The sequence below is a fragment of the Mercurialis annua genome, linkage group LG4 (assembly GCF_937616625.2).
Source record: "Mercurialis annua linkage group LG4, ddMerAnnu1.2, whole genome shotgun sequence".
NCBI lineage: Eukaryota > Viridiplantae > Streptophyta > Magnoliopsida > Malpighiales > Euphorbiaceae > Mercurialis > Mercurialis annua.
The window spans coordinates 3,690,006-3,713,719 of NC_065573.1; the positions used below are offsets into that span (position 1 = coordinate 3,690,006).

At 32.0% G+C, this 23,714-nt stretch overlaps 1 protein-coding gene across 1 annotated transcript in view; it reads right to left on the reverse strand.

The window, feature by feature from the left end:
• LOC126678226 (uncharacterized) overlaps positions 1-18,733 on the reverse strand; it is a 47,093-nt gene extending 28,360 nt beyond the window's left edge. The window contains exon 1 of the mRNA XM_050373132.1: positions 18,579-18,733. Coding sequence (XP_050229089.1) covers positions 18,579-18,733 — 155 coding nt within the window. The remainder of the gene's footprint in view (positions 1-18,578) is intronic.
• Positions 18,734-23,714: the final 4,981 nt, after the last annotated feature.

Consider the following 23,714-nt stretch of genomic DNA (forward strand, 5'->3'; position numbering starts at 1 on the left):
GGTGAAACGCTTGGATTTGTTTCGAAATGTTTGTAAACGTTTCGCTTAAATTGCTAAAAAGGTGAAACGCTTGGATTTGTTTTGTAATGTTTGTAAACATTTATTTTATATTGCTAAAAAGGTGAAACATTTGGATTTGTTTCATAACCTTTGTAAACGTTTGGCTTAAATCGCTAAAAATGTGAAACATTTGGATTTGTTTCGTAACGTTTTAAATGTTTGATTTTGTTTTGTAACGCTTGTAAACGTTTGGCTTAAATTTCTTAAAAGGTGAAACGTTTGGATTTGTTTCGTAGCGTTTGTAAACGTTTGGCTTAAATCGCTAAAAAGGAGAAACATGTGTATTAGTTTCGTATCGTTTGTAAACGTTTGGCTTAAATCGCTAAAAAGGTGAAACATTTGTATTTGTTTCGTAACCTTTTAAACGTTTGGCTTAAATTTTTAAAAGGCGAAACGCTTTGATTTGTTTCGGAACATTTGTATACGTTTGGCTCAAATTGCTAAAAAGAAGAACCACTTGGATTTGTTTCATAACGTTTGTAAACGTTTGGATTATATTGCTAAAAGGGGAAACGTTTGGATTTGTTTCATAGCATTTATAAACGTTTGGCATAAATCGCTAAAATGGTGAAACGTTTGGATTTGTTTCGTACCGTTTGTAAACGTTTGGCTTAAATCGCTAAAAAGGTGAATGGTTTGGATTTGTTTGACAATGTTTGTAAACGTTTGGCTTAAATTGCTAAAAAGGTGAAATATTTGGATTTGTTTCATAACCTTTGTAAACGTTTGGCTTAAATTGCTAAAAATGTGAAACATTTGGATTTGTTTCGTAACGTTTTAAACGTTTGGTTTTGTTTTGCAACATTTGTAAACGTTTGGCTTAAATTGCTTCAAAGGTGAAACGTTTGGATTTCTTTTGTAGCGTTTGTAAACGTTTGGCTTAAATCGCTAAAAAGGTGAAACGTTTAGATTTTTTTCCTAACGTTTGTAATGTTTCGCTTATATCGTTAAAAAGGAGAAACGTTTGGATTTGTTTCGTATCGTTTATAAACGTTTGGCTTAAATCGCTAAAAAGGTGAAACGTTTGGATTTGTTTCGTAACCTTTATAAACGTTTGGCTTAAATTTCTAAAAGGTGAAACGGTTTGATTTGTTTCCTAACGTTTGTATATGTTTGGCTTAAATTGCTAAAAAGGAGAAACACTTGGATTTGTTTCGTTACGTTTGTAAACGTTTGAATTATATTGCTAAAAGGGGAAACGTTTGGATTTGTTTCTTAGCAATTATAAACGTTTGGCTTAAATCGCTAAAAGGGGAAACGTTTGGATTTGTTTCGTAGCAATTATAAACATTTGGCTTAAATCGCTAAAATGGTGAAACGTTTGGATTTGTTTCGTACCGTTTGTAAACGTTTGGCGTAAATCGCTAAAATGATGAAACGTTTGGATTTGTTTCAAAATGTTTATAAACGTTTGGCTTAAATTGCTTAAAAGGTGGAAACGCTTGGATTTTTTTCGCAACGTTTGTTAACGTTTGTCATAAATTGGTAAAAAGGTGAAACGCTTGGTTTTGTTTCGTAACATTTGTATACGTTTGGCTTAAATTGCTAAAAATGTGAAACATTTGGATTTGTTTCGTAACGTTTGTAAACGTTTGGCTTCAATCGCTAAAAAGGGGAAACATTTGAATTTGTTTTGTAATGTTTGTAAACGTTTGGCTTAAACCGCTAAAAAGGTGAAATGTTTGGATTTGTTTCGTAACGTTTTAAACGTTTGGCTTATTCGCCAAAATGGGGAAACGCTTTAATTTGTTTCGTAACGTTTGTAAATGTTTGGCTTAAATTACTAAAAAGGATAAACGCTTGGCTTGGTTTCGTAACGTTTGTTAACGTTCGAAATAAATCGCAAAGAAGGTGAAACGTTTGGATTTGTTTCGTAACGTTTGTAAATGTTCGGCAAACATTTCTAAAAAGGTGAAACGCTTGGATTTGTTTCGTAACGTTTGTAAATGTTGGCTTAAATTGCTAAGAAAGTAAAACGTTTTGATTTGTTTTGTAACGTTAGAAAACGTTAGGCTTAAATTGCTAAGAAGGTTGGTTTTGTTTCGTATCGTTTGTAAACGTTTGGCTTAAATCGCTAAAAAGGTGAAACGTTTGGATTTGTTTTGTAACCTTTTTAAACGTTTGGCTTAAATTTCTAAAAGGTGAAACGCTTTGATTTGTTTTGTAACGTTTGTATACGTTTGGCTTAAATTGCTAAAAAGGAGAAACACTTGGATTTGTTTCGTAACGTTTGTAAACGTTTGGATTATATTGCTAAAAGGTGAAACATTTGGATTTGTTTCGTAGCATTTATAAATGTTTGGCTTAAATCGCTAAAATGGTGAAACGTTTGGATTTGTTTGGTACCGTTTGTAAACATTTGGCGTAAATCGCTAAAAAGATGAAATGTTTGGATTTGTTTCACAATGTTTGTAAACATTTGGCTTAAATTGCTTAAAAGTTGGAAACGCTTGAATTTGATTCGTAACGTTTTTTAACGTTTGTCTTTAATTGCTAAAAAGGTGAAACGGTTGGTTTTGTTTCGTAACGTTTGTAAACGTTTGGCTTAAATTGCTAAAAATGTGAAACGTTTGGATTTGTTTCGTAACGTTTGTAAACGTTTGGCTTCAATCGCTAAAAAGGGGAAACGTTTTAATTTTTTTTGTAGAATTTGTAAACGTTTGGCTTAAACCGCTAAAAAGGTGAAACGTTTGGATTTGTTTCGTAACGTTTTAAACGTTTAGCTTATATCGCCAAAATGGGGAAACGTTTTAATTTGTTTCGTAACGTTTGTAAACGTTTGGCTAAAATTGCTAAAAAGGATGAACGTTTGGTTTAGTTTCGTAACTTTTGTTAACGTTCGGCATAAATCGCTAAGAAGGTGAAACGTTTGGATTTGTTTCGTAACGTTTGTAAATGTTCGGCAAACATTTCAAAAAAGGTGAAACGCTTCGATTTGTTTCGTAACTTTTGTAAATGTTGGCTTAATTTGCTAAGAAGGTGAAACGTTTTGATTTGTTTTGTACTATTAGAAAACGTTAGGCTTAAATTGCTAAGAAGGTGAAACGTTTGGTTTTGTTTCGTTACGTTTGTAAACGTTTGGTTTTAATCGCTAAAAAGGTGAAACGTTTTGATTTGTTTTGTAACGTTTGTAAACATTTGGCTTAAATTGCTAAAAAGGCGAAACGTTTGGATTTGTTTCGTAACGTTTGTAAACGCTTGGTTTAAATCGCTAAAAAGGTGAAACATTTAGATTTTTTTCGTCATGTTTGTAAATGTTTGGCTTAAATCGCTAAAAAGGTGAGACATTTGGATTTGCTTCGTAATATTTGTAAAAGTTTGGCATAAATCGCTAAAAACGTGAAATGTTTGGTTTTGTTTCGTATTGTTTGTAAACGTTCGCCTTAAATCGCTTAAAAGGTGAAACCCTTGGTTTTGTTTCGTAAAGTTTGTATACGTTCGGCTTAATTTCCTAAAAAGGTGATACACTAGGTTTGTTTCGTAACTTTTGTATACGTTTGGCTTAAATTACTAAAATGGTGAAACGCTTGGATTTGTTTCGAAAGGTTTGTATACGTTTGGCTTAAATTACTAAAAAGGTGAAACGCTTGGATTTGTTTCGTAAGGTTTGTATACGTTCGGCTTAAATTCCTAAAAAGGTGAAACGCTTGGATTTGTTTCGTAATGTTTGAAAACGTTTGGCTTAAATTACTAATAAGGTGAAACGCTTGGATTTGTTTTGTAACGTTTGTAAACATTTGGCTTAAATTGCTAAAAAGGTGAAATGCTTGGATTTGTTTCGTTACATTTGTAAATGTTTGGTTTAAATTGCTAAAAAGGTGAAACGCTTGGTTTTTGTTTCGTAACGTTTGTAAACGTTTGGCTTAAATTGCTAAAATTGGGAAACGTTTGGATTTGTTTCGTAACGTTTGTAAACGTTTGGCTTCAATCGCTAAAAAGGTGAAACGTATAGATTTGTTTCGTAATGTTTATAAATGTTTGGCATAAATCGCTAAAAAGACGAAACGTTTGGATTTGTTTCATAATATTTGTAAATGTTTGGCTTAAATCGGTAAAAAGGTAAAATGTTTGGATTTGTTTCGTAACGTTTGTAAACGTTTGGCTTAAATAGCTAAAAAGGTGAAACACTTGAATTTGTTTCGTACATTTGTATACGTTCGGCTGAAATTTCTAAAAGGGTGAAACGCTTGGATTTGTTTCGTAACGTTTGCAAACGTTTGGCCTAAATTACTAAAAATGTGAAACGCTTGGATTTGTTTCAGAACGTGTGTAAACGTTCGGCTTAAATTGCTAAAAAGATGAAACACTTGGATTTGTTTTGTAACGATTGTAAAGGTTTGGCTTAAATTGCTAAAAATATGAAACGTTTGGATTTGTTTTGTAACGTTTTAAACGTTTGGTTTTGTTTCGTAACTTTAGAAAACGTTTGGCTTAAATCGCTAAATATGTGAAACGTGTGGATATGTTTCGTAACGTTTGTAAATGTTTGGTTTAAATTGCTAAAAAGGCAAAACGTTTGGATTTGTTTCGTAATGTTTGAAAACGTTTGGCTTAAATCGCTAAAAAAGGTGAAACGTTTGGCTTTGTTTCGTAACGTTTCTAAACATTGGGCTTAAATCGCTAAAAAGGGTAAACGGTTGGATTTGTTTCGTATCGTTTGTAAATGTTTTGCTTAAATCGCTAAAAAGGTGCAACGTTTAGATTTATTTCGTAACGTTTCTAAACGTTTGGCTTACATCGATAAAAAGGTGAAACGCTTTAATTTGTTTCGTAACATTTGTAAACGTTGGGTTTAAATTGCTAAAAAGGCGAAACGTTTGGATTTGTTTCGTAATGTTTGAAAACGTTTGGCTTAAATCGCTAGAAAAGGTGAAACGTTTGGATTTGTTTCGTAACGTTTCTAAACGTTGGGCTTAAATCACTAAAAAGGGGAAACGGTTGGATTTGTTTCGTATCGTTTGTAAACGTTTTGGTTAAATCGCTAAAGAGGTGAGACGTTTGGATTTGTTTCGTAACGTTTCTAAACATTTGGCTTAAATCAATAAAAAGGTGAAACGCTTTAATTTGTTTCGTAATGTTTGTAAACATTTGGCCTAAATTGTTAAAAAGGTGAAACGCTTGGATTTGTTTTGTAACGTTTGTAAACATTTGGCTTAAATTGCTAAAAAGGTGAAGAATTTGGATTTGTTTCGTAACATTTGTAAAGGTTTGGCTTAAATATCTACAAATGTGAAACGTTTGGATTGGTTTCGTAACGTATTAAACGTTTGGATTAGTTTCATAACGTTTCTAAACGTTGGGCTTAAATCACTAAAAAGGGGAAACAGTTGGATTTGTTTCGTATCGTTTGTAAATGTTTTGCTTAAATTGCTAAAATGGTAAGACGTTTGGATTTGTTTCGTAACATTTCTAAATGTTTGGCTTAAATCAATAAAAAGGTGAAACGGTTTAATTTGTTTCGTAACGTTTGTAAACGTTTGGCCTAAATTGCTAAAAAGGTGAAACGCTTGGATTTGTTTTGTAATGTTTGTAAACATTTGGCTTAAATTGCTAAAAAGGTGAAACATTTGGATTTTTTTTCGTAACATTTGTAAAGGTTTGGCTTAAATAGCTACAAATGTGAAAAGTTTTGATTGGTTTCGTAACGTATTAAACGTTTGGATTTGTTTAGTAACTTTTGTAAACGTTTGGCTTAAATCGCTAAAAAGGTGAAACGTTTCTATTTGTTTTGTAACATTTGTAAACATTTGGCTTAAATTGCTAAAAATGTGAAACGTTTGGATTTTTTTCGTAACGTTTGTAAACTTTTGGCTTAAATCGCTAAAAAGGTGAAACGTTTAGATTTGTTTCGTAACGTTTGCAAATGTTTGGCTTAAAACGCTAAAAAGGTTCAACGTTTGGATTTGTTTTGTAACGTTTGTAAACTTATGGCTTAAATCGCTAAAAAGGTGAAACGTTTATATTTGTTTCATAACGTTTGTAAACGTTTGGCTTAAATCGCTAAAAAGGTGAAACCTTTGGATTTGTTTCGTAACATTTGTATACGTTTGGCTTCAATTGTTAAAAAGATGAAATGCTTGGATTTGTTTTGTAACGTTTGTAAACGTTTGGCTTAAATTGCAAAAAAGGTGAACCATTTGCATTTGTTTCATAACCTTTGTAAACGTTTTGGCTTAAATCGCTAAAAAGATGAAATGTTTAGATTTGTTTTGTAACGTTTCTAAACGATTGGCTTAAATCGCTAAAAAGGTGAAACGTTTGAATTTATTTCGTAACGTTTATAAACGTTTGGCTTCAATTGCTAAAAAGGTGAAATGCTTGGTTTTGTTTTGTAACATTTGTGAAGGTTTGGCTTCAATCACTAAAAATGTGAAACGTTTGAATTTGTTTCGTAACGTTTTAAACGTTTGGTTTTGTTTTGTAACATTTGTAAATGTTTTGGCTTAAATCGCTAAAAAGGGGAAACGTTTGGATTTGTTTCGTAACGTTTGTAAACATTTGGCTTAAATTGCTAAAAAGACGAAACGTTTGGATTTGTTTCGTAACGTTTGCAAACGTTTGGCTTAAATCAATAAAAAGGTGAAACATTTAGATTTTTTTCGTAACGTTTGTAATTTTTTGGCTTAAATCGCTAAAAAGGTTCAATGTTGGGATTTGTTTAGTAATGTTGTAAACGTTTGTCATAAATCGCCAAAAAGGTGAAACGTTTGGATTGGTTTCGTAATATTTGTAAACGTTTGGCTTAAATCGCTAAAAAGGTGAACCATTTAGATTTGTTTCTTAACGTTTGTAAACGTTTGGCTTAAATTACTAAGGTGAAACGCTTGGATTTGTTTTGTAACGTTTGTAAACGTTTGGCTTAAATTGCTAAAAAGGTAAAACATTTGGATTTATTTCCTAACCTTTGTAAACGTTTTGCTTAAATCGCTAAAAAGGTGAAACATTTGGATTTGTTTCGTAACGTTTATAAACGTTAGGCTTCAATCGCTAAAAAGGTGAGACATTTAGATTTGTTTCGTAACTTTTGTAAACGTTTGGCATAAATCGCTAAAAAGGTGAAATGTTTGGATTTATTTCGTATTGTGTTTAATGTTTGGCTTAAATCTCTAAAATGGGGGAACATTTTGATTTGTTTCATAACGTTTGTAAACGTTTGGCACAAATCCCTAAAAAGGTGAAAAGTTTGGTTTTGTTTCGTATTGTTTGTAAACGTTCGGCTTAAATCGCTAAAAAGGTGAAACTTTTGGATTTGTTTCGTAACGTTTGTATACGTTCGGCTCAAATTTTTAAAACGGTGAAATGCTTGGATTTGTTTCATAAGATTGTAAATGTTTGGCTTAAATTACTAAAAAGGTCAAATGCTTGGATTTCTTTCGGAACGTTTGTAAACATTTGGCTTAAATTGTTAAAAAGATGAAACGCTTGGATTTGTTTCGTAACGTTTGTAAACGTTTGGCTTAAATTGCTTAAAAGGTGAAACGCTTGATTTTGTTTCGTAACATTTGTAAAGGTTTGGCTTAAATAACTTAAAAAGTGAAACGTTTGGATTAGTTTCGTAACGTTTTAAACATTTGTTTTTATTTCGTAACGTTTGTAAACGTTTGGCTTAAATCGCTAAAAAGGGGAAACTTTTGGATTTGTTTCGTAACATTTGAAACGTTTGGCTTAAATTGCTAAAAAGGCAAAACGTTTGGATTTGTTTCGTAACGTTTGTAAACTATTCGCTTAAATCGCTAGAAAGGTGAAACGTTTGGATTGGTTTCGTAACGTTTGTAAATGTTTAGCTTAAATCGCTAAAAAGGTTCAATGTTTGGATTTGTTTTGTAATGTTTGGCTTAAATCACTAAAAGGGGGAAACATTTGGATTTGTTTCGTAATGTTTGTAAACGTTTGGCTTAAATTGCTAAAGAGCTCAAACATTTGGATTAGTTTCATAACGTTTCTAAATGTTTGGCTTAAATTGCTAAAAAGGTGAAACGCTTGGATTTGTTTCGTAACGTTTGTAAATGTTTGGATTAAAATTTTAAAAAGTTGAAACGCTTGGATTTGTTTCGTAAAGTTTGTAAACGTGTGGCTTACATGTCTAAAAAGGTCAAACGTTTGGATTTGTTTCCTAGAGTTTCCAAACGTTGGGCTTAAATCGCTATGAAGGTGAAACGTTTGGATCTGTTTCGTACCGTTTGTAAATGTTTGGCTTACATCGCTAAAAAGGTGAAATGTTTGGATTTGTTTCGTAATGTTTGCAAACGTTTGGCTTAAATTACTAATAAGGTGAAACGCTTGGATTTGTTTCGTAACGTTTGTAAACATTTGGCTTAAATTGCTAAAAAGGTGAAATGCTTGGATTTGTTTCGTTACATTTGTAAATGTTTGGTTTAAATTGCTAAAAAGGTGAAACGCTTGGTTTTTGTTTCGTAACGTTTGTAAACGTTTGGCTTAAATTGCTAAAATTGGGAAACGTTTGGATTTGTTTCGTAACGTTTGTAAACGTTTGGCTTCAATCGCTAAAAAGGTGAAACGTATAGATTTGTTTCGTAACGTTTATAAATGTTTGGCATAAATCGCTAAAAAGGAGAAACGTTTGGATTTGTTTCATAATGTTTGTAAATGTTTGGCTTAAATCGGTAAAAAGGTAAAATGTGTGGATTTGTTTCGTAACGTTTGTAAACGTTTGGCTTAAATAGCTAAAAAGGTGAAACACTTGAATTTGTTTCGTACATTTGTATACGTTCGGCTGAAATTTCTAAAAGGGTGAAACGCTTGGATTTGTTTCGTAACATTTGCAAACGTTTGGCCTAAATTACTAAAAATGTGAAACGCTTGGATTTGTTTCAGAACGTGTGTAAACGTTCGGCTTAAATTGCTAAAAAGATGAAACACTTGGATTTGTTTTGTAACGATTGTAAAGGTTTGGTTTAAATTGCTAAAAATGTGAAACGTTTGGATTTGTTTTGTAACGTTTTAAACGTTTGGTTTTGTTTCGTAACTTTAGAAAACGTTTGGCTTAAATCGCTAAATATGTGAAACAGGTGGATATGTTTCGTAACGTTTGTAAATGTTTGGTTTAAATTGCTAAAAAGGTGAAACGCTTGGATATGTTTCGTAACGTTTGTATACGTTTGGCATAAGTCGCTAAAATGGTGAAACGCTTGGATTTTTTTCGTAACGATTGTAAACGTTTGGCCTATATTACTAAAAAGGGGAAACGCTTGGATTTGTTTCGGAACGTTTGTTAACATCCGGCTTATAATTCTAAAAAGATGAAACGCTTGGATTTGTTTCGTAACGTTGGTAAACATTTGGCTTAAATTGCTAAAAAGGTTAAACGCTTGGTTTTGTTTCGTAACATTTGTAAACATTTGACTTAAATTGCTAAAAATGCGAAACGTTTGGATTGGTTTCGTAACGTATTAAACGTTTGGTTTTGTTTAGCAACGTTTGTAAATGTTTGGCTTAAATCGCTAAAAAAGGTGAAACGTTTGGATTTGTTTAGTAACGTTTGTAAACATTTGACTTAAATTGCTAAAAATGCGAAACGTTTGGTGTTTTTTCGTATCGTTTGTAAACTTTTGGCTTAAATCGCTAAAAAGGTGAAACGTTTAGATTTGTTTCATAACGTTTGTAAATGTTTGGCTTAAAACGCTAAAAATGTTCAACGTTTGGATTTGTTTTGTAACGTTTGTAAACGTATGGCTTAAATCGCTAAAAAGGTGAAACGTTTATATTTGTTTCGTAACGTTTGGAAACGTTTGGCTTAAATCGCTAAAAAGGTGAAACCTTTGGATTTGTTTCGTAACGTTTGTATACGTTTGGCTTCAATTGCTAAAAAGGAGAGACGCTTGGATATGTTTTGTAACGTTTGTAAACGTTTGGCTTAAATTCCTAAAAAGGTGAAACATTTGGATTTGTTTCATAACCTTTGTAAACGTTTGGCTTAAATCGCTAAAAAGCTGAAACATTTAGATTTGTTTTGTAACGTTTGTAAGTGTTTGGCTTAAATCGCTAAAAAGGTGAAACGTTTGAATTTATTTCGTAACGTTTATAAACTTTTGGCTTCAATTGCTAAAAATAGGAAACGCTTGGATTTGTTTCGTAACGTTTGTAAACGTTAGGCATAAATCGCTAAAAAGATGAAATGTTTGGATATATTTCGAAACGTTTTAAACGTTTGGCTTAAATTGTTAAAAAGATGAAACGCTTGGATTTGTTTCGTAACGTTGGTAAACGTTTGGCTTAAATCGCTAAAAAGGTGAAACCCTTGGTTTTGTTTCGCAACATTTGTAAAGGTTTCGCTTAAATCACTAAGAATGTTAAACGGTTCGATTGGTTTCAAAACGTATTAAACGTTTGGTTTCGTTTACTAACGTTTGTAAACGTTCGGCTTAAATCGCTAAAAAGGTGAAACGTTTGGATTTGTTTTGTAACGTTTGTAAACATTTGGCTTAAATTGCTAATAATGCGAAACATTTGGATTTTTTTCGTAACGTTTGTAAACGTTTGGCTTAAATCGCTAAAAAGGTGAAACATGTGGATATGTTTTGAAATGTTTATAAACATTGGGCTTAAATCGCTAAAATAGGTGAATCGTTTGGATTTGTTTCGTAACGTTTGTAAATGTTTGGCTTAAAACGCTAAAAAGGTTCAACGTTTGGATTTATTTTGTAACGTTTGTAAACATATGGCTTAAATCGCTAAAAAGAAGAAACGTTTATATTTGTTTCGTAACGTTTGTAAACGTATGGCTTATATCGCTAAAAAGGTGAAACATTTATATTTGTTTCGTAACGTTTGTAAACGTTTGGCTTAAATCGCTAAAAAGGTGAAACCTTTGGATTTGTTTCGTAACGTTTGTATACGTTTGGCTTCAATTGCTAAAAAGGTGAAACGCTTGGATTTGTTTTATAATGTTTGTAAACGTTTTGCTTATGTTGCTAAAAAGGTGAACCATTTGGATTTGTTTCATAACCTTTGTAAACGCTTGGCTTAAATCGCTAAAAAGATGAAACGTTTAGATTTGTTTTGTAACGTTTGTAAACGTTTGGCTTAAATCGTTAAAAAGGTGAAACATTTGAATTTATTTCGTAACATTTATAAACGTTTGGCTTCAATTTCTAAAAAGGCGAAACGTTTGGATTTGTTTCGTAACGTTTGTAAACGTTTGGCATAAATCACTAAAAAGGTTAAATGTTTGGATTTATTTCGTAACGTTTTAAACATTTGGCTTAAATCGCTAAAATGAGGAAATATTTGGATATGTTTTGTAACGTTTGTAAACGTTTGGCATAAATAGCTAAAAAGGTGAAATGTTTGGTTTTGTTTCGTATTGTTTGTAAACGTTTGGATTAAATCGCTAAAAAAGGGAAACGTTTGGATTTGTTTCGTACGTTTGTATACGTCCGGCTCAAATTTCTAAAAAAGTGAAACACTTGGATTTGTTTCATAACGTTTGTAAACGTTTGGCTTTAATTCCTAAAAAGGTGAAACGCTTGGATTTGTTTCGGAATGTTTGTAATCATTCGGCTTAAATTGCTAAAAAGATGAAACGCTTAGATTTGTTTCGTAACGTTTGTAAACGTTTGGCTTAAATTGCTAAAAGTTGAAACATTTGGATTTGTTTCATAACCTTTGTAAACGTTTGGCTTAAATCGCTAAAAAAATGAAACGTTTAGATTTGTTTTGTAACGTTTGTAAACGTTTGGCTTAAATCGCTAAAAAGGGGAAACGTTTGAATTTACTTTGTTACGTTTATAAACGTTTGGCTTCAATTGATAAAAAGGTCAAACGTTTGGATTTGTTTCAGAATGTTTTTAATCATTCGGCTTAAATTGCAAAAAAGATGAAACGCTTGGATTTGTTTCGTAACGTTTTAAAACGTTTGGATTAAATTGCTAAAAGGTGAAACATTTGGATTTGTTTTATAACCTTAGTAAACGTTTGGCTTAAATCGCTAAAAAGGTGAAACATTTGAATTTATTTCGTAACGTTTATAAACGTTTAGCTTAAATTTCTAAAAAGGGGAAACGTTTGGATTTGTTTTGTAACGTTTGTAAACGTTCGGCTTAAATCGCTAAAAATGTGAAACGTGTGGATATGTTTCGTAACGTTTGGTTTAAATTGCTAAAAAGGCGAAACATTTGGATTTGTTTCGTAATGTTTGTAAACGTTTGGCTTAAATCGCTAAAAAAGGTGAAACGTTTGGACTTGTTTCGTAACGTTTCTAAACGTTTGGCTTAAATTGAAAAAAAGGTGAAACGCTTTTATTTGTTTCGTATTGTTTGTAAACGTTTTTCTTAAATCACTAAAAAGTTGAAACGTTTGGATTTGTTTCGTAACGTTTCTAAACGTTTGGCTTAAATTGATAAAAAGGTGAAACGCTTCAATTTGTTTCGTAACGTTTGTAAACGTTTGGCTTAAATAGCTAAAAAGGTGAAACACTTGAATTTGTTTCGTACATTTGTATACGTTCGGCTGAAATTTCTAAAAGGGTGAAACGCTTGGATTTGTTTCGTAACGTTTGCAAACGTTTGGCTTAAATCGGTAAAAAGGTAAAATGTTTGGATTTGTTTCGTAACTTTTGTAAACGTTTGGCTTAAATAGCTAAAAAGGTGAAACACTTGAATTTGTTTCGTACATTTGTATACGTTCGGCTGAAATTTCTAAAAGGGTGAAACGCTTGGATTTGTTTCGTAACGTTTGCAAACGTTTGGCCTAAATTACTAAAAATGTGAAACGCTTGGATTTGTTTCAGAACGTGTGTAAACGTTCGGCTTAAATTGCTAAAAAGATGAAACACTTGGATATGTTTTGTAACGATTGTAAAGGTTTGGCTTAAATTGCTAAAAATGTGAAACGTTTGGATTTGTTTTGTAACGTTTTAAACGTTTGGTTTTGTTTCGTAACTTTAGAAAACGTTTGGCTTAAATCGCTAAATATGTGAAACGTGTGGATATGTTTCGTAACGTTTGTAAATGTTTGGTTTAAATTGCTAAAAAGGCAAAACGTTTGGATTTGTTTCGTAATGTTTGAAAACGTTTGGCTTAAATCGCTAAAAAAGGTGAAACGTTTGGCTTTGTTTCGTAACGTTTCTAAACATTGGGCTTAAATCGCTAAAAAGGGTAAACGGTTGGATTTGTTTCGTATCGTTTGTAAATGTTTTGCTTAAATCGCTAAAAAGGTGCAACGTTTAGATTTATTTCGTAACGTTTCTAAACGTTTGGCTTACATCGATAAAAAGGTGAAACGCTTTAATTTGTTTCGTAACGTTTGTAAACGTTGGGTTTAAATTGCTAAAAAGGCGAAACGTTTGGATTTGTTTCGTAATGTTTGAAAACGTTTGGCTTAAATCGCTAAAAAAGGTGAAACGTTTGGATTTGTTTCGTAACGTTTCTAAACGTTGGGCTTAAATCACTAAAAAGGGGAAACGCTTTAATTTGTTTCGTAATGTTTGTAAACATTTGGCCTAAATTGTTAAAAAGGTGAAACGCTTGGATTTGTTTTGTAACGTTTGTAAACATTTGGCTTAAATTGCTAAAAAGGTGAAACATTTGGATTTGTTTTGTAACTTTTGTAAACGTTTGGCTTAAATCCTAAAAAGGGGAAATGTTTGGATTTTATTCGTAACGTTTCTAAAAGTTTGGCTTCAATCGCTAAAAAGGTGAAACGTTTGAATTTGTTTCGTAACGTTCTAAACGTTTGGCCTCAATTGCTAAAAAGGTGAAACGTTTTGATTTGTTTCGTAACGTTTGTAAACGTTTGGCATAAATCGCTAAAAAGGTGAAATGTTTGGATTTATTTCGTAACGTTTTAAACGTTTGTCTTAAATCGCTAAATGGGGAAACATTTGGATTTATTTCGTAACGTTTGTAAACGTTTGGCATAAATCGCTAAAAAGGTGAAATGTTTGGTTTTGTTTCGTATTGTTTGTATACGTCCGGCGTAAATCCCTAAAAAGGTGAAACGTTTGGATTTGTTTCGTACATTTGTATACGTTCGGCTCAAATTTCTTAAAAGGTGAAACACTTGGATTTGTTTCGTAACGATTGTAAACGTTTGGCCTATATTATTAAAATGGGGAAACGCTTGGATTTGTTTTGTAACGTTTGTAAACATTCGGCTTAAATTGCTAAAAAGATGAAACACTTGGATTTGTTTCGTAACGTTGGTAAACGTTTGGCTTAAATTGCTAAAAAGGTGAAACGCTTGCTTTTGTTTCGTAATATTTGTAAAGGTTTGGCTTAAATCACTAAAAATATAAAATATTTGGATTGGTTTCATAACGTATTAAACGTTTGGTTTTGTTTATTAACGTTTGTAAATGTTTGGCTTAAAAAGCTAAAAAGGTGAAACGTTTGGATTTGTTTTGTAACGTTTGTAAACATTTGGCATTAATTGCTAAAAATGCGAAACGTTTCGATTTTTTCGTATCGTTTGTAAACTTTTGGCTTAAATCGCTATAAAGGTGAAACGTTTAGATTTGTTTCGTAACGTTTGTAAATGTTTGGCTTTAATCGCTAAAAAGGGGAAACGTTTAGATTTTATTCGTAGTGTTTCTAAACGTTTGGCTTCAATCGCTAAAAAGGTGAAACGTTTGAATTTGTTTCGTAACGTTTCTAAACGTTTTGCTTCAATTGCTAAAAGGTGAAACATTTTGATTTGTTTCGTAACGTTTGTAAACATTTGGCATAAATCGCTAAAAAGGTGAAATGTTTGGATTTATTTCATAACGTTTTAAACGTTTGGCTTAAATCGCTAAAATGGAGAAACGATTGGATATGTTTCGTAACGTTTGTAAACATTTGGCATAAATCGCTAAAAAGGTGAAATGTTTGGTTTTGTTTCGTATTGTTTGTAAACGTTTGGCTTAAATCGCTAAAAAAGGGAAACGTTTGGATTTGTTTCGTACGTTTGTATACGTCCGGCTCAAATTTCTAAAAAGGTGAAACACTTGGATTTGTTTCGTAACGTTTGTAAACTTTTGGCTTAAATTACTAAAAAGGTGAAACGCTTGGATTTGTTTCGGAATGTTTCTAATCATTCGGCTTAAATGGATAAAAATATGAAACGCTTGGATTTATTTCGTAACGTTTGTAAACGTTTGGCTTAAATTGCTGAAAGGTGAAACGCTTGATTTTGTTTCGTAACATCTGTAAAGATTTGGCTTAAATCACTAAAAATGTGAAACGTTTGGGTTTGTTTCGTAACGTTTCAAATGTTTGGTTTTGTTTCGTAACGTTTATAAACGTTTGGTTTAATTCGCTAAAACGGCGAAACGTTTGAATTTGTTTCGTAACGTTTGTAAACATTTGGCTTAAATCGCTAAAAAGTTGAAACGTTTAGAATTGTTTAGGCCTTTGATCTTATACATAGCAGTTATGGACAATTCCGTAGGCGCTTTGCTAGAACTTTTGTAAATGTTTTGCTTAAATCTCTAAAAAGGATCAACGTTCTGATTTGTTTTGTAACGTTTGTAAACGTTTGGCTTAAATTGCTAAAAAGGTAAAACGTTTGGATTCGTTTCGTAAAGTTAGTAAACGTTTGGCTTAAATTTCAAAAAAGGTTCAAATGCTTGGATTTGTTTCGTAACGTTTGTAAACGTTTGGCATAATTGCTAAAACGGTGAAACATTTGATAACTTTTGTAAACGTTTGGCTTAAATCGCTAAAAAGGTGAAACATTTGGATTTGTTTTGTAACGTTTGTAAATGTTAGACTTAAATCGCTTAAAAGGTTAAACGTTTGGATATGTTTTAAAACGATTGTAAGAGTTTGGCTTAAATTGCTAAAAAGGTGAAACGTTTGGATGTGTTTCGTAACGTTTGTAAACATTTTGCTTAAATCGCTAAAAAGTTGAAATGTTTGGATCTGTTTCATAATGTTTGTAAACGTTTGGCTTAAATCGCTAAAAAGGTGAAACGTTTGGATTTGTTTCCTAACGTTTGTAAACGTTTGGCTTAAATTGCTAAAATGGTGAAATGCTTGGATTTGTTTCCTACGTTTGTATACGTTCAGCTGACATTTCTGAAAAGGTGAAACGCTTGGATTTGTTTCATAACGTTTGTAAACGTTTGGCTTAAATTACTAAAAAGGTGAAACGCTTGGATTTGTTTCGGAACGTGTGTAAACATTCGGCTTAAATTTCATAAAAGATGAAACGCTTGGATTTGTTTCGAAACGTTTGTAAGCGTTTGGCTTAAATTGCTAAAAAGGTGAAACGCTTGGTTTTGTTTCATAACATTTGTAAAGTTTTGGCTTAAATCACTAAAAATGTGAAACGTTTGGATTTGTTTCGTAACGTTTTATACCTTTGGTTTTGTTTCGTAACGTTTGCAAACGTTTGGCTTAAATTGCTAAAAAGGTGAAAAGTTTGGGTTTGTTTTCTAACGTTTGCAAACATTTGCCTTAAATTGCTAAAAAGGCGAAACGTTTGGATTTGTTCCGTAACATTTGGCTTAAATCGCTAAAAAAGTGAAACGTTTAGAATTGTCTCGGAACGTTTGTAAATGTTTGGCTTAAATCGCTAAAAAAGTTCAACGTTTGGATTTGTTTTGTAACGTTTGTAAATGTTTGGCTTAAATCGCTAAAAACGGGAAACGTTTGGATTTGTTTCGTAACGTTTGTAAACGTTTGGCTTAAATCGCTAAAAAGGCGAAACATTTGGATTTGTTTCGTAATGTTTGCAAACGTTTGGCTTAAAATGCTAAAAAAGTTAAACGCTTGGATTTGATTTTTTAACGTTTGTAAACGTTTGGCTTAAATTGCTAAAAAGCTGAAACATTTGGATTTGTTTCATAACCTTTGTAAACGTTTGACTTAAATCGCATAAAAGGGGAAACGTTTGGATTTGTTTCGTAACGTTTGTAAACGTTTGGCTTAAATCGCTAAAATGGGGAAACGTTTGAATTTATTTCGTAACATTTATAAACGTTTGACTTCAATTGCTGAAAAGGTGAAACGTTTGAATTTGTTTCGTAACGTTTGTAAACGTTTGGCTTAAATCGCTAAAAAGGTGAAATGTTTGGTTTTGTTTCGTATTGTTTGTAAACGTTCGGCTTAAATCGCTAAAAAGGTGAAATGTTTGGATTTGTTTTGTTCGTTTGTAACAGTTTGGCATAAATCGCTAAAAAGGTGAAATGTTTGGTTTTGTTTCATAATGTTTGTAAAGGTTTGGCTTAAATTACTAAAAAGGTGAAACGCTTGGATTTATTTCGGAACGTTTGTAAATATTCGAGTTAAATTGCTAAAAAGATGAAACGCTTTGATTTGCTTCATAACGTTTAGCTTAAATTGCTAAAAAGGTGAAACGCTTGGTCTTGATTCTTATCATTTGTAAAGGTTTGGCTTAAATCACTAAAAATATGAAACGCTTGGATTTGTTTCGTAACGTTTGTAAACGTTTGGCTTAAATTGCTGAAAGGTGAAACACTTGATTTTGTTTCGTAACATCTGTAAAGGTTTGGCTTAAATCACTAAAAATGTGAAACGTTTGGATTTGTTTCGTAACGTTTCAAATGTTTGGTTTTGTTTCGTAACGTTTATAAACGTTTGGCTTAAATCGCTAAAACGGCGAAACGTTTGAATTTGTTTCGTAACGTTTGTAAACATTTGGCTTAAATCGCTAAAAAGTTGAAACGTTTAGATTTGTTTAGGCCTTTGATATTATACATAGCAGTTATGGACAATTCCGTAGGCGCTTTGCTCGAACTTTTGTAAATGTTTTGCTTAAATCTCTAAAAAGGATCAACGTTCTGATTTGTTTTGTAACGTTTGTAAACGTTTGGCTTAAATCGCTAAAAAGGTAAAACAATTGGATTCGTTTTGTAAAGTTTGTAAACGTTTGGCTTAAATTGCAAAAAAGGTTCAATGCTTGGATTTGTTTCGTAACGTTTGTAAACGTTTGGCATAATTGCTAAAACGGTGAAACATTTGATAACTTTTGTAAACGTTTGGCTTAAATCGCTAAAAAGGTGAAACATTTGGATTTGTTTTGTAACGTTTGTAAATGTTAGACTTAAATCGCTTAAAAGGTTAAATGTTTGGATATGTTTTAAAACGATTGTAAAAGTTTGTCTTAAATCGCTAAAAAGGTGAAACGTTTGGATGTGTTTCGTAACGTTTGTAAACGTTTTGCTTAAATCGCTAAAAAGATGAAACGTTTGGATCTGTTTCATAATTGTAATACCCCGTAAGTGATTTAATTTTTTTGTTATTAGTTTTCAGATTTTTTTTGGAGTCGTTTACAAATTCGTGGATTTAATAAATTTTTGTTGTTTTTTTTTTTTTAAGGAACCGTTTAACTCTTATATTTTTCACTCATAAATCTCTCAACCCTAGCCGCTTAAGATCCTAAACTTACACTAAAATAATCATACGTCTCTCTTCCTCTCTATCGCTTCCGAACCTAGTAAATTTTCAGTCTCTTCGTTCTTGTTGATTCGTTCATTATCCTTTCGCCATTTCATAACTCGTTACGTTGGTTTGTTCTATCATCGTGTTAGATCGTTTCTCATGTCTAATCTGAACCGGATTACTTCTGAACCATATCGAGCTTTATTGTGTTCTAACGGTACGTCAATTCTCTGCGTTGTTACGTTATTGTTACTTCTGTTTTGTAACTTGTTACGTTCATCTATATAGCATCGTTCTGTGGTTGTCTCTTTCATCACAACAGATCCCATCCTTCTCAAAAAAAATCTTTGGCATGTAATCTTAATTTTGGTACGTTCGAATCTCTTGAGTTACGGTAGATCGATTCATTCTTTTATTGTGCGATGGCTGCCGATCTCCCTATGTTTCTGTGTTCATCTGTTTGTATTATGAGATCATTACTTGAGTCATTGTGGGCGGCTATTCTTGTACTTGTTCATGCCGTTCTCAGTTTATTGATCGATAATTTATGGAGATTGATTTGTGCTTTGAAGTCAGAATATTGATTAAGTTACTGTCAATACATTAATGGGTTAAATGTTCATACTTTGTTTGCTTTAATTATTTTCTTATATAATTAGAGTTATATGATATTGACTATAAGTTATATGTTTATGTAATGTTAACTGAGTGTGTAATTGTTGTTAGTTGGAATTGTTGTTTGTAAAATCAAAGGTTATTTGTAGCTAGTGTTAGTTATGTTACTTCTTTGATTTTTATCTTCTTATTTTTTTTTTCTGGGCTTAAGACAGATGATGTTTGGCGGGTTTTGTTAATGGTTCAAAAGTGGTTTTGCTAATAGAAAATGATTAATTTAAGTTTCATTGTTTTGTTAATTATGAGATTATGGAATTTTTTGGTTTCTGTTCGTTGTTTTTGATTGCAGGAGAGTTTGAGTCTGAATTTTAGGTGGCAATATTAGCTGTTCGAAATATGGCTTGGATTATTCATGTTTGATGGGTTCTATTGGTCCAATTGTTTTCTCATAATGTTATTAGTAAGTAAATTGAGATTTAGTATTCTTCTAGTTTCTAGAAATCTTGTGATGTTTCCATTTGATTTTTTTTCCTATTGATTTAAGTGGTTTCTTTTATGTTTGATTATCAAAGGATTGTTGGTTGGTTTTTCATGATTTGTTAATGTTATTAAATTGGTTAAATACCGATTTCAAAATCGGACTTTTAATTATCGTTTTAAATTTTGATAACATTATTTAAATTTTAAAATAATATTTTATATGATTTCAATTGAATTGTGTTTGTTTGTTTGTTTGTTTTTAATTGGGAAACAATATTTATATTATAATTATTTTTGTCGGATAATTACTCAGTTAATTATTATTTTTGAGAATTATGGGCTTGGTGTGCAAATTTGGCAAATTTACATATAACTTTAAATTACTATCTTTAACTTATTTCAGTTAAGTTTTGGCGGTAACTATTGGTTACTTGAGTTTTAAGTTATTGAGTTCCGTTTTAAATTTTGATTATTATTTTATCAGAGTTGTTTCTATAATTATAAACTATGGTTTATAAGTGGATATAAATATATTTATTTTATCAAAGTGATAAAATATTTGGGTCGGGTTAGACTTGGGTCACCCGACATGTGAGGTAGCTTGGTAGTTATTGGTAACTCGGCTAACCCAATATTTGAGGAAATGGATTTAAGTTATTATTTATTTATTAATTAAGTAATATTTTTCAGAACGTATTTTAAAGCGGAAATCCAATAGACTTGACTTATTTATTTATTGAGTATTGTGTTACTCGATGTGGTTCGTACTTTGGCTCAGGTCTTTATGTAATTAATTAACCATTATGTGCTGGTTGTGTTTGTGCTTAACTTGGTTTTGTGTTAGTCCTATGTGGTATCTAGTATTCTTAGAGTTAGGGGTTAAATGGATTTTAACTTATATATTGTTTTAGACCGTCGACTGCTCGTGTTTCGAAATCTACGCATGGTTATCTGTTTGCCAAGATTCACGTGGATAAGCAAGCAGTGAGTTTGTAGTGCTATTTACCGCTTTATTAGTACCGCAATATATTTTAATATTATAAATGCTTTCGAACTGTTTTTACGGATTATGGATCTGGATTGAAACGAGTTGCTCGATAGGCTTGTATCGAGACTGTGTGCACCTGTAAGTACTCTGGGATCGGCAGACTAATGTCTTGCTTACGCTGGTATTAGATGAGGATATGTTCCCGTCCACTCTGGGTTTATCAGTATGCTATATCATACTTACGCTGGGATCATTTCATTACTGTTTTCCATAATCATATTATATTAGTATAAACTGTTTTGATTTAAGGGTTTTAAACTTAATAAATGTAAATAGTATTGCGAACTCATCTCAGTATATCTGACCCCGTTGTTTTCCCAAATTTTCCAGGTTTATGATTTGAAAGCTGGTCCACTCCGATTCTTTTGATTCCTCGGAGGTTTTATGTTATTTAAACTACTTCTGTTTTCAAACTCTTAGACCGCAGTAGAACTAGTTAATATATTATATTGTTATTGCACTTTGGGATTGTCGATCTGTTCAATTATTTATTATTAGCATGTTTACTCTGGAATATTTTATTATTATATTTAAGGCATGCTGTTGAGCATTTCAGATATTTAAGTTATTTATATTAGAACTGAAATATAAATTGTTAGACTTAGGTAGGAGTCTCGGTTGCCCCCGATCAGTTTTCTGCAGGTTTAATGTTTATTTGTTTTTTTCAAGGCTTGCTACGGGTTTTGGTACGACCATACCCATACCCTAGCGCCGGTCACGATTCATGATATTGGGTCGTGACAAAGTTGGTATCAGAGCCAGGTTTCAAACCAAGGCCATTTGCTTGCTATGTGCTTACTCTGTTAAGTTTGTTATTGAATTATAGGTACTACTGCGGAATTAGGTTCATGTCTTGTCTTTGAAACGTCATCTTTTGATTTTCAAAACTTTCTGCCTACAACGATAGGATTGCGTCGAGTTAGTAAATGTTTGTGCTTTGATTGAATGCTTTTATCTTATTTTATTGATGTTATTTTCACTGGGGTGAATTTTGTTGTTTGATTTCTCGGGAAATCTTATTTTGGTAACTTGCTTTAATTCATGCTTGTGCATGATGTTATTTCCTTATCATTTTGATGATGCGTTTTACTGGATGATGATATTTTGGCTTTTATGCCTTCAATAAAAAAATTGACGTCGAACTAATTTGCGAATACTTCTCGTTTAGCCGAGAGCCTTAATTAAAAAAATATATAATATTTTGTCAGACTTGATATTGTTTTGGAATTAAATGATTTTTTAACTGAAAAATATTTTTCACGTTTTGTGGATTACGTTGATGGCCACATATTGTTTTAAATTTTCTTAAGAATTTTATTTTTACCTAACTGGTCTTGACGCAAAAAGTCAAATGAGTAGTTTCGACACGACACCCTAAAATACTATTTTCAGTATCTTAGCAGTAAAATGAAATTTTTGTATTTCAAAATTTTACATTTGACTAAGGATTGAAAAGGGTTGTTATTTTGAAATAAAATGAATTTCTCGAATTTTTTTTTAAAAAAAAAATTATTAAAAAATTACGTCTAGCTTGGTGTTTCTAAGAACATTTTTTTGAAATAATTATTATTTTTCAAGATGATACCGCTTTGACGATTTAAGATAACTTTTGTGATTTTATCCTTTTGTAGTTTCTCAACACTTTGGCGTTGTTGGTATTATGCTCGATTTACTAGGTTTTGACTGAAGTTTGTGTTTCTGAAAATGTTATTAAAATTGTTTTCTCACTTGGGTGATGAGTCTGATGTTGTCATTTGAGTGACGACGAACTTCCTATTTTGAAAGGATTGGAATTTGTTTAAAATGCGTTTTTTCTGGATTTGAAAATGTTTTGTATACATTTTTCAAATGGTAATTGTGGGTTTGACTTGGGTCACCCAAATTTAGAGTTGATCTTGGAAGTGGTAATCACTCGGCTAACTCGATGATTTTAAATTGCGGCGTTTGGGAACAATTATAACCATAGTTTTGTAAAGAGGTTTTCTAGAAAATGATTTTAAAACTGTGGGGCTCGACATGAACTTGAAGTATATTTTATAAATTTTATCTTTCGAAGTGGATTTTGATAAGTACTTTTTGACCAATATCTTTATTATTTTTATTTAAGTTGATGTGTTGAAAATGTTATTGTATGATTTAAATTTTCATCAGTTACGGGTTGTTTTGAGTTGTCACCATGTCGATAGGAATTCGTTGACCATATAAGATGTTGCATGCTTAATCTTTTGGAATTATATTGGTTAGCTACCCTAATGAGTAACTGTGTTACTACAAGATGCTTAAGTGCTTTTCGGATGTGTGATCCATTCTTAACCTATATTACTGTGTCATTGTTCTTGCCTCTCATGTTTGTTTAAGTTAATCCATATCAGTTTTGTCCCCGTTGACCTCATTGTGTGGAGTAGCACGTGAGGGTATTTCTCGCTAGTTTTTCTTTGACTTAACTTTGGCGTTGGTGTCGATATGCGATTCAAGCCTTTGTTTTGACCCTGCGATTAGTTTAGATGTTCTAATTGGTTTAGCCGGATCAAACATTTGATCCTGGAAATAGAAGTGATTAATTTTCTTATCCATAAATTTGAGGAGCGATTCTCAAGAGCTGTTCGTAGATTTGAATTTCAAATCTGTCTTGGTTAGAGGAAGGCGATTTGAGTTATATTACTCAGCACCGGTGGAATAATTCTACTCGTGAGTGTTTGCCACATGCGTGGGAATTTCAAGCGTTATGCGTTTTTTTTCGTCGGGCTCATTTGTGATAAATTGGTGTATCTAAATCCTTCGGCTTTTGGCATTCTGGAAAAGAATGTGGAGACTGTGTTCGAGGTTGATCAGTGTAGTAATACACTGACATCTTTTATTAGGTTGATCGGTGAAATACCAAAACTGATAGTGGAGTTGTGAAGGCGTTGTTGTTGTTTGATGCCTTTGGAAAATTTGAGGGGGAACTGTTGTTAGGTAAATTTTTAGCTTCGTTGTTGATTTTAGGATTATTTCGTTTTTGACAATGCAAATTGGTGGATTAGGATAATAGAGATGGGAAAATATGTCAAGATGGACGAGTGCACGTCTCACAGAGTGTAATGTCTAGAAAATGTTTTAAAAAAAAATTATTTCAAATATTAACTTGTTAAAAAAATTAAAATATTTTATCACGTAATTGTGCCCAG